The sequence below is a fragment of the Trichomycterus rosablanca genome, chromosome 15 (assembly GCF_030014385.1).
Source record: "Trichomycterus rosablanca isolate fTriRos1 chromosome 15, fTriRos1.hap1, whole genome shotgun sequence".
Lineage (NCBI taxonomy): Eukaryota > Metazoa > Chordata > Actinopteri > Siluriformes > Trichomycteridae > Trichomycterus > Trichomycterus rosablanca.
This window is the reverse complement of record NC_086002.1, coordinates 32,616,081-32,627,420: the sequence shown is the minus strand read 5'-3', so window position 1 is coordinate 32,627,420 and position 11,340 is coordinate 32,616,081. Positions and strand designations below refer to the sequence as shown.

The 11,340-nt window shown below is 47.8% G+C and overlaps 1 protein-coding gene across 2 annotated transcripts in view; it reads left to right on the top strand.

The window, feature by feature from the left end:
* dennd1c (DENN domain containing 1C) overlaps positions 1-4,487 on the top strand; it is a 12,101-nt gene extending 7,614 nt beyond the window's left edge. For both annotated transcript variants that reach the window (XM_063010729.1, XM_063010728.1), the window contains 12 exons: positions 347-392; positions 467-568; positions 676-801; positions 881-982; positions 1,256-1,346; positions 2,142-2,182; positions 2,279-2,335; positions 2,613-2,660; positions 2,749-2,868; positions 2,962-3,050; positions 3,215-3,410; positions 3,491-4,487. In XM_063010729.1, the coding sequence (XP_062866799.1) occupies positions 347-392; positions 467-568; positions 676-801; positions 881-982; positions 1,256-1,346; positions 2,142-2,182; positions 2,279-2,335; positions 2,613-2,660; positions 2,749-2,868; positions 2,962-3,050; positions 3,215-3,410; positions 3,491-4,300 (1,828 nt within the window). In that variant the 3' untranslated portion in view covers positions 4,301-4,487. The remainder of the gene's footprint in view (positions 1-346; positions 393-466; positions 569-675; positions 802-880; positions 983-1,255; positions 1,347-2,141; positions 2,183-2,278; positions 2,336-2,612; positions 2,661-2,748; positions 2,869-2,961; positions 3,051-3,214; positions 3,411-3,490) is intronic.
* Positions 4,488-11,340: the final 6,853 nt, after the last annotated feature.

Below are 11,340 nucleotides of genomic sequence, written 5' to 3'. Positions count from 1 at the left end.
TGGGTAACTACTGGGTACAGGAACACCCCAACAGATCCACAAACATGTGGGTAACTACTGGGTACAGGAACACCCCAACAGACCCAAAAACATGTGGGTAACTACTGGGCACAGGAACACCCCAACAGACCCAAAACATGTGGGTAACTACTGGGTACAGGAACACCCCCAACAGACCCAAAAACATGTGGGTAACTACTGGGTACAGGAACACCCCAACAGACCCAAAAATATGTGGGTAACTACTGGGCACAGGAACACCCCAACAGACCCAAAACATGTGGGTAATTACTGTGTGTGTGTGTGTGTGTGTGTGTGTGTGTGTGTGTGTGTGTGTGTGTTGCAGTGCTCCGATGCCGTACCTTATAGGAGTTCATTCCAGCCTAATAGAGGTAAACACTACTGGTCTTAACCCCCCACCATACACACACACACACTAATTGGTATTTTGGTATTGCTTTTCCAGAGAGTGAAGAGTCCTGCCCTGGAGGACGTGGTCATTCTAAACGTGGACACCAACACTATGGAGTCTCCTCACGATGACCTGAAGAGGCTTCCATCTGACGTGGTGATTCATCCTTCCATTTATTTATTTATCTGTAGATCCAACTGATCCATTGATCCTCATGGTTTCACTCACGACTCCGTCACACCCCTGTGTTTGCTCTCTGGCAGGTGACGGCTCTGAAAATGAGGCTGAAGCGTCAGGCGTCTTCTCCAGGCTCCGGAGTAGCTCGAGCGTTCCTCAGAGCCCAGGCTCTACTCTTCGGGGCCTACAGAGAAGCTTTACAGTGTCCTCCAGTGAGTTCCTACCCCCAAACCTAACCCTAACCCTAACCTAACCTTTATAACCCCTTTTGTGATTGCTTTTTTTTGGTAGGGAGGACCTGTGTTGTTTAATGAGGAGATGTTCCTCACACACAAGTCGGCATCTATGAGACAGTTCCTCCAGACCGCCGTCCATCTGCAGTTATTCAAGCAGGTATAGACACACCCACACACTACTGTAATACTGCAAAGTAATCTATTACTGCGATCTGGGGACCCAGGGTTTGAATCTTAGAGGTGCTACTGGCTGGTTGGCTAATGAAACAGCCTAGCCATTGGGAGGTGCACTTCAGGTTCATGTCATTGTGCTCTCAGTGCTGGTCCCAAGCCCAGGTAGAAATTAGAGGGTTGCCTCAGGACGGGAACCTCAAAACTCTTCCAGGTCTGGTATGCGCTAATGTTGAATATTGGTTTCCCTCCTTTGTAGTTCATCGACGGACGTCTAGAGATGCTGAACCAGAACAGAGAGCCAGATGACCTCTTCGAGGAGGAAATACTGCACTGCGGAGCATCATCAGGTCTGTCCAAGTGTCTGTTACTTTTCCAGATGAGGAACCACCTCTCACAAAAGGCAAAAAGAATGTGGAGAGAGTAGCGTGAGGGTCTCTCGACTCTCCGCAATAGTCGTATTCTGATGGCACGGTAAGGCAGATAATAGTGTGGGTGGTGCCCTGCAGCATGGCTTCTGGGTTTGTCAGAATGTTCTGCATGTTCTCCTAGTGTCCACTTCCTGCGCAAGTGTCTGTTACCTTTTAAAGGAATCGAGGTGACGACACTCGGGTGGGCCGGCGGTTTTGAGTCCCACCACCACCGGAGTCTTAAAGGTCTGAGGCAGGAAAGACCAGATGAGAGAGAGAGAGAGTAGTGAGGTCTCTTGACTCTTCTCAATAGTCGTAGCCCTTGCTGAGGGCACAGCAACAAGGCTTCTGGGTTTGTCAGAATGTTCTGCATGTTCTCCTAGTGTCCACTTGGGTTTCCTTCTTTACCTTCCACTAGGTGTGGGCTCAGTGCCACTTAGGAACGATGGATGGAGGTGCCACATCCACTTAGTTGCTCATTTGTCAGCGTGCTCACTCGCCCACATCTAAGGGACATTTAGAGCAGCCGTTCCGAAGAAACTTGTCCCAGAAGCCGAGGATCAAACCCAGATCCCTACCCAAAAGTCGTTTTGCTTTGTGGCTCTTCAGCTCTCCAACTTACCTATGCCCAGGCAGTTGCCCACTCCAAATGCCCCAATGCTCGATTCACTCGTCTTGTTCCTACATTAATTCTTTTAAATAATAATAATCGAATGTTTTTGTTCCTTAAATTAGGTGGCTCCAAGTCTTACCAGCAGTGGGTGAGCAACCTAAAGGTCAGGGTCACTCTCCACATTGCACAACGTCCTACTGCGCAGATGTTTAATCCTGTTCACATCTTCAGGACATGTTTTCATTTGTTTGTCTTACAGAAAGGAGGAGGTTCTTTAATTCTCACAGTCAAGTCCAAGGCTCAGATGTACAAAAACGTGAGTTACTTCTTTCTAATGTCCCTGTCAATATCATTAAAGGAGGTGTGGCCCCATTAAAGGAGGTGTGGCCTCTGTACCTATCAGTCTCAGTAAAGGAGGCATGGTCTCTGTACCTATCAGTCTCAGTAAAGGAGGCGTGGTCTCTGTACCTATCAGTCTCAGTAAAGTAGGTGTGTCCTCTATACCTGTCAGTCTCTGTACCTGTCAGGAGGCGTGGCCTATCAGGCATTAAATCATGTTTAGTTTTGTAACTCCACATTTTCTTCTGTTTCAGGCCAAGTATCCCAGCAAATTTGGGATTAAGAATCTTATTCCATCAAAGGTAAGCTGGAACTACTCTGTCTGTGTGTGTGTGTGTGTGTGTGTGTGTGTGATTCGTGACTCTTGACCGTTCGTATGGTCTCTCTAAGGAGCACAAGGAGCGCCCTGTCCTGCAGCGAGGGGGGTCTGTGTGCGGCACACATTCATACCGCTTCAACAAATCGGACTGCCTTCAGAGCCGCCTGCCGATCACACAGCACTTCGGAAAGGTGAGTCCCACGTAGACCCCAAGGGTCTTCAAACGTTTGGGTGCTTTGAGAGGGTCTTCAAGACTCGTTTGTCTGCTTCCTTGACTTTTCCAGTCTCGACCAAAAAGACCCACGCGCAACCCAGCTGTCCAGCAGGGGGAGGAAGCGCCGCAGGAAGACTGCAGCAGCTGGGCAGAGGAAAGGTGAGAGAATAAAGTGTAAAGTAAAGTTCCCCTAAAGAGGGCACCATTGCTGTATCTTGACCAGATGCGAGGATTAAACCCAGGTCTCCAGGACCTGCTTGGTTCCACCTACTCTTATTGTGAAGACCAGTTGAATTCAACTTTGATTCCGTGTGTGTCGGCAGTCGTGTAGAGTTGCCGTACGATGACCTCACGGAGGAGGAAGAGGCGCTCTCTATGATGCCCGATCTGGAAGAGATGGACCTTCTGGGAGAAATCTTCGACACCCTGAGCTGCCAGACCGCCTCTGAACCCGGCCTGCTGTACAGCACCCGCAGCCTCGACCTCTTCAGCTCCGACTGCACCGACTTCATCAGCAGGGTAAGGTTATCCTCTCGGAGTTCGGGGGTACTTCTATTCGCCGAACAGTTTGGTTCATTGGTGTGTTCTTCTCTGACCAGACGAGTCTCATCACCCCGAGTCAGGAGAGCCTGAGTCCCTCCTTTGGAAACAACGGGAGCCTAAGGAGCTGGGAGGAAGGGCTTGAGGAGGGTCCGGAACCGGGACTTGAACTGAAGGAGTTCGAGGCTTCAGTCGATGAATCCGAGAGAAAAGAAGAAGAAGGAGCAACGACGGTTCATATTAAACCAAATGTAGATCTTGGAAGGTTAGTGGATGACTTCGTGGATCTAGGCGTGAAGCTTGAGGAGGAGCTGAGCGCAGATCGAGAGGGAACTAGCGGATCTTTGGTGGAACATCAAGCCGGAAGATCGACAGAAGGAAGTCGAGAGAAAACCAGCAGGTCTTTGGAAGAAAGTCATGAAGAAACTGGATCAGGAGAAGAATTTAATGAGGAAAATCAAGAAACCAGAAGATCTGAAGGAAATCAGGAGGATGCAAGTGCATCATCAGCGGAACATCCAGAGGAACTGGATGACTTGACCGATTCAGAGAAGCAATGTGGGCCGGAGGAAGACTCTAAAGCGAGTCAAGAACATCAAGACCAAGTGGATCCAGCCAGAGAACCTCCAGCCGAGAAAGAGGATAAGAAGGACCGAAAGACACGTCAAGAGGACGTTCCTAAAGTGCTTTCCAAAGTGGCCTTGTTCCAGTTGAAGACCTACCACACCAAGGGTCCATCCGACCCCGGCAAGCCAGGCTCCATTCCTAAAAGCTTAGACCCCGGGGCACTGATGTCGAACCCAGCCACCGAAGATGAAGACCCGCCCCTACCTAAGGTATCCGAGCTGAAAAAAAGGTTCGAGCACTGACTGATGGCACGACCGAGCCGTCAAGGACTCGAAACGCCGTGACGTTAATGTGTAACCCGGAGAGCGGTCGATCGCTCTCTCTCCCCGCACAATGGTCCCTCTGTCAGGGGCATTGGGAGACGGGGGTACTTGATGGGCATGTTTGTTTCTAATGACCTTGTTTTTACAATAAATGTTATGAACTGAAGGTCTGGCTTGTTTTTCGACACATTTTGGACACTTGTTCCTTCCATCGTTTAGGCAAAACCATCGAGAAATGCGACGGTAAGGTTTCATAAGGTAAAAGGTTTGTGGAACATCTATACCACCTTGATGCCAAGTTCACACTACATGACTGATCGGCGACAGGGGGTCTTTAAATAACAACCAAGGAGTAAATTGTCGGTATATTTAAATACTTAGTTTAATAAATTGCTCAAGCATTAGAAATTGCACGTACATACATTTGTTCATCGTAGATTAAATATATAACAGATTTATTTATATTTATATTTATATATATATACTGGCACTTCACTCGAGGTGTTGGGTTTTAATTATACAGTAATACGATCCGGTGGCGCCTTTACACCCGGTGGCGGGTCTCATATCAGTCTCTCCTCTTTGGGCAGGGGCCAGGGGAGGGCGGGTTTCTCGGGCTCTCGGCTGGCGGCCTGTTTCTTCTCCTCGGCGCTCGGGTGGTAGGTGCCCTCGGTCTGCCGCTTCCTGCGTAGCACGCACAGCGCCAGCGCGGCGGCCAGGGCGAAGAGGGTCAGGAGGGGTAGGACCGGCGCGACGTCCAGCAGCCTTGCTACGGCCATGGTCCCTTAACACAACACACACACACGAACGGCAGTAAGAACACGGCATATTGGGGCGTCCGAATACTTTTGGTCATGTAGAGTCCTATATACTGGGATGACATTTGCATTAAACATTGCAGTTTAGGGAAGGTCCGTTCCTGTTCTAGCTTGACATTGACGTCATTGCTCACCCGAACGAATGCTGTCATGTTTTGACTGAACGGGCACAAATTCCCACACCCAGACACACTCAAGGTCAGGCATCCCAATACTTTTGGCCACATAGCGTACGTGCATGAAGGTGCTGGAATGTCGTTCCAGCATTCAGACCTGACTTGTTTGAAATGGGTGCATGTGTATGTAAGCATGTAGTTGAGACTCACCACAGGGTTCAGGTCACGTCCTTATACTTATAGATTCATTTCCATCGCTGATGCTTTTACCTACGGATGGAGGGAAATAGAGTGTTTGTTTTTTTTACTTTATCTCTCTCACACACACACACACCCCGAGTTTGCACAGCACTGGTGTGGTTAATGATTAGATGAATGATTCACTCTGGTACACAGGTACCTGCGTACACTGTTATTCCCAGACACCATTGCAGTCTAACACTGACTGTAAAGCCAAAACATTAGAACTAACCCCGCCCCCCCAATCCCTGGCGCCCCTGGAGCAGAGAGGGTGCCGCTTCAGTACAGTGCCGCTCTACCTTTCCACTGGCTACCACTTCAGTACAGTGCCGCTCTACCCACTGGCTACCACTTCAGTACAGTGCCGCTCTACCCACTGGCTACCACTTCAGTACAGTACCACTTAACCTTTCCACTGGCTACCAGTTCAGTACAGTACCACTTAACCTTTCCACTGGCTACCAGTTCAGTACAGTGCCGCTCTACCCACTGGCTACCATTTTAGTACAGTGCCACTCTACCCACTGGCTACCACGTCAGTACAGTGCCGCTCTACCTTTCCACTGGCTACCACGTCAGTACAGTGCCACTCTACCCACTGGCTACCATTTTAGTACAGTGCCACTCTACCTTTCCACTGGCTACCACGTCAGTACAGTGCCGCTCTACCTTTCCACTGGCTACCACGTCAGTACAGTGCCGCTCTGCCCACTGGCTACCACGTCAGTACAGTGCTGCTCTACCTTTCCACTGGCTACCACTTCAGTACAGTACCACTCAAACTTTCAGTTGATAGCCCAAAGCTCGACCTACTGGCTACCACATCAGTACAGTACCACTCAACCTTTCTACTGGCTACCACTTCAGTTTGTTTGTTTGTTTAATTCTTAACACCATGCCAGCTACAATGGCTATTATCATTACCACTTCAGTACGGTGCCACTCAACCTTTCAGTTGACAGTCCAAAGCTCTACCCACTGGCTACCACTTGAGTACAGTGCCGCTCTACCCACTGGCTACCACGTCAGTACAGTCCCATTCAACCTTTAAGTTGATAGCCCAAAGCTCGACCTACTGGCTACCACTTCAGTACAGTGCCACTCTACCTCTCCACTGGTTACCACTTCAGTACCAGTTCATTTTAGGGTAAATAACCATCATAAAACAACACCATCAGGTTTCATTCATGGGTGATTCTTCAATTGGGGGAACTTTTACGTCCCTAGGTTATAAATTTGTGTTAAAAATACTTTATTACAAAACAAATATTTTAGGTATTAAAAAGATCACTCATTGCATCACTAAAAAAAATTACATACCAAAATAATGATGATTTCCATTTTTTATGATGATTTAAACATCAATATTTTGCTACTTTGGCTTTGTCCCCAACCCAGACTTTAAAACTTCTCTGCTCTAATAAAATGCTAAAAAGTCATCAATTCATAATAAAACTCACAATATGAGTTTTATAATAACTTAAAAAGAAACAAAATGTAATTTTTTTATTCATATTTGTACAACCTATGCATATTTTTGAGCAATATTACTGTCCCCGGCATTATCGTCATTACCGCAACAGTGTATGGTTTCTGTAGGGAATCATTTGAAGGTAACACTTGTTTATGTTGTAACCATGGAAACAAAGACTCGCAAGGAAGCACATGCCAGCCATGAGAGAAGATTAACGTTTTAATGTATGTAAATGTGAGTGATTTAATCATGTATTCTTCCTGATCATAGAGTATATTTATTCAACGTCATTACATCAATATGGCAGTACTTCTTGTACTAGCTGTTGACTAGCTTTAGCAAATCCATGGCCTAGCTAGTTTTTTTTCTTAAAAAAAGTACAAATTGTCATTACCAACACATAATGACATGTTGCTATGCCACTTCGCAAATAAATCTGAAATATTAAAATTCTATATAAGCTCAATTGTAGCCATCATTAAGTCTTCGCTCTAAAGCATGTAAGCATTATATTGACATAATTAAAACTAAATTATTACTAATTTTATTTTTCAAAAGTTAAGATGGTAAAAAGAGCCCGCAATTTTAGAATCACCCTCACACAAAACTCCAAATGACTCCAGTGGAATAAAATATGCACTGTAAACAATAATAATAACCCTCCTAAATCTGTCATGTGACCCAGTCTGCACCTCTGGCGTCCCAACGTGGGGTCCAAAAACCCTAAGAATAAGAAATACTGCCATAAACTGTTTAAAACAAAGACAAGAAACGAAGTGAACTCGGACAATCTGGCAACCCTGGCAGGCAGGGATGACTGAACTATGCGGACGTTCCGGTTTGGCAGCGTGTTTGTGTGGGTTTTACAGGTGATAAAATGAACCAGTTTGGTTCGTCATGACAAAACAAGAAGAAACGATGATACATGAATAATTTAACTTTTAAATACTAACAAAAAAATAGCGAATTAAATCAAATAAAACGAAACAAAAAGCTGCCAAATAACGACAAATAACTCCAGCAGCGGTGTGAGAAACACCTGAGCTGTGAAGTAAAGCTCAACTCACCTGAACAGTCCAGGTCAGGGTGTAACTTCCTGTCGATATTATTCCAGATAAACTGTTTATTATTATTATAATTATTATTATTAGTATTATTTTACAAGTAAAACTCAACCCCAGATCCCCCCTGCGCACTTCATTGATCCTCCGGCAGTCGAAAGCGAACTTCCCGCTTACCTGTTCCTCATTCTAATCACCTGCACCCATGCAGGAGCGCTGGGAGTCGACTCATGAGTCGAACATGAGTCGATTCTCTTGTTTTTTATTGCGCGCCAGGATTCGACTCCGGAGCCTTTGAATCGATTCTTTGAATTACAGCGCGTATTTCATTCATTCGTTCATTCATTTGGTGTCTGTTTTACCAATGGGGTTCGATTCTTCACAGGGCGCACACGCACACACGAGCCCGGGGAATCGAACCCATGCCTTTCTTGCTGTGAAGAGATAGTGTTCCATACAGTCAGGCATTTAGCAGACGCTTTTATCCAAATGGACTTTGACAGTATAGTGTCTAAGCAATTGTGGCTTAAGGGCCTTGCTCAAGGGCCCAACAGCGGCAACCTGGCAGTGGTGGGACTTGAACCAGCGACCTTTTTTTTATGCATTTTCCCCCGCCTTGATTGAGGAGAGCGAACTGACCCAGAGCAGAGAGGGTGCCGCTCTACCCACTGGCTACCAGTTCAGTACAGTGCCGCTCTACCTTTCCACTGGCTACCACTTTAGTACAGTGCCGCTCTACCCACTGGCTACCATTTCAGTTCAGTGCCGCTCTACCCTTCCACTGGCTACCACTTCAGTACAGTGCCGCTCTACCCACTGGCTACCACTTCAGTACAGTGCCGCTCTATCCACTGGCTACGACTTCGGTACAGTGCCGCTCTACCCACTGGCTACCACTTCGGTACAGTGCCGCTCTACCCACTGGCTACCAGTTCAGTACAGTGCCGCTCTACCCACTGGCTACCACTTCAGTACAATGCTGCTCTACCCTTCCACTGGCTACCAGTTCAGTACAGTGCCACTCTACCCACTGGCTACCACTTCAGTACAGTGCCGCTCTACCTATCCACTGACTACCAGTTCAGTACAGTGCCACTCTACCCACTGACTACCACTTCAGTACAGTGCCACTCTACCCACTGGCTACCACTTCAGTACAGTGCCGCTCTACCCACTGGCTACCACTTCAGTACAGTGCCGCTCTACCTTCCCACTGGCTACCACTTCAGTACAGTGCCACTCTACCCACTGGCTACCACTTCAGTACAGTGCCGCTCTACCCACTGGCTACCACTTCAGTACATTGCTGCTCTACCCTTCCACTGGCTACCAGTTCAGTACAGTGCCACTCTACCCACTGGCTACCACTTCAGTACAGTGCCGCTCTACCCACTGGCTACCACTTCAGTACATTGCTGCTCTACCCTTCCACTGGCTACCAGTTCAGTACAGTGCCACTCTACCCACTGGCTACCACTTTGGTACAGTGCCACTCTACCCACTGGCTACCACTTCAGTACAGTGCCACTCTACCTATCCACTGACTACCAGTTCAGTACAGTGCCACTCTACCCACTGACTACCACTTCAGTACAGTGCCGCTCTACCTTCCCACTGGCTACCACTTCAGTACAGTGCCACTCTACCCACTGGCTACCACTTCAGTACAGTGCCACTCTACCCACTGGCTACCACTTCAGTACAGTGCCGCTCTACCTATCCACTGACTACCAGTTCAGTACAGTGCCACTCTACCCACTGACTACCACTTCAGTACAGTGCCGCTCTACCTTCCCACTGGCTACCACTTCAGTACAGTGCCACTCTACCCACTGACTACCACTTCAGTACAGTGCTGCTCTACCCACTGACTACCAGTTCAGTACAGTGCCACTCTACCCACTGACTACCACTTCAGTACAGTGCCACTCTACCCACTGGCTACCACTTCAGTACAGTGCCACTCTACCTATCCACTGACTACCACTTCAGTACAGTGCCACTCTACCCACTGACTACCACTTCAGTACAGTGCCACTCTACCCACTGACTACCACTTCAGTACAGTGCCACTCTACCCACTGACTACCAGTTCAGTACAGTGCCACTCTACCTATCCACTGACTACCACTTCAGTACAGTGCCACTCTACCCACTGGCTACCACTTCAGTACAGTGCCGCTCTACCTTCCCACTGGCTACCACTTCAGTACAGTGCCACTCTACCTATCCACTGACTACCAGTTCAGTACAGTGCCACTCTACCTATCCACTGACTACCAGTTCAGTACAGTGCCGCTCTACCCACTGGCTACCACTTCAGTACAGTGCCCCGATTGAGGAGAGCGAACTGACCCCCCTGCAAAACGTCTTTTGACCGGTATGAGGCGAGTTCACATGCGGATCAGCCTTGTGCGCAGAGAGCCACACCCTGATCAGCATTATTCCTCGACTCAGCCAGCAGAGGTCACAATTGCATCAGTTATGAGCTCCCTATCCGGCTCCCTCCCTGTACGAATGACAGCCAATGACAGCCGTTGTTCACGTGGCCGCCCAGCCCGGCCGGATGGTGCGCCATGAACCAGCGACGTTTTGATTACTAGTCCAGTACCTCACCCGCTAGTACCAAAAAAAACTTTATTTATTCGCATCTAATGGCTCGATCTTGGTCCGGGGGGGGGGGGGGGGGGGCAAATAGTTCAGCATTACTCAAAAACAGTTGGCACAGGGCAGCATGTCTAGCCTTCGCAAGCGGGCGCACCCGCACCCATTTGTTTATTATACACTGTCAGGGATGCACGATGCATGATATGTTTTGGTATAACATACAAAACTCACTGGATCTAGATAGACAAATGTGCACTAATCACTTTTTTACCCTAGGTCTGGTTGTTATTTCGTTTTATGGTGAACTGTGTCGTCCTGGCATTGGGCACACTTGCAGAAGGTGGGTAAACACTTGGAAAAGGTGAGTGTGGACATTGGGACAGAGCCATCATCCCTACACAGTCGGATATTTCTACAATAACACACAACCGTAGCAAAGTTTGCCACTGCATTTATAAAACAACGATTTATATGAACCTAAACCTGGATACTTTGCCGATATTCACAAATAAACGTAGATAAAACAGGAGTGGAGACCTAACATACATTTGCTGACCTGTCCAGAATCAATAATGAACTCTTGGTGATCAAATTCCAACGATCAAAGGTCGAGTTTGCTCAGAAAGCTGTTCGGCTGATTTACGGGAACTCGGCTTGGCTCTCGGCCGTCACACGGTTCAGTGCGGTGCGGCACGGATTTTCC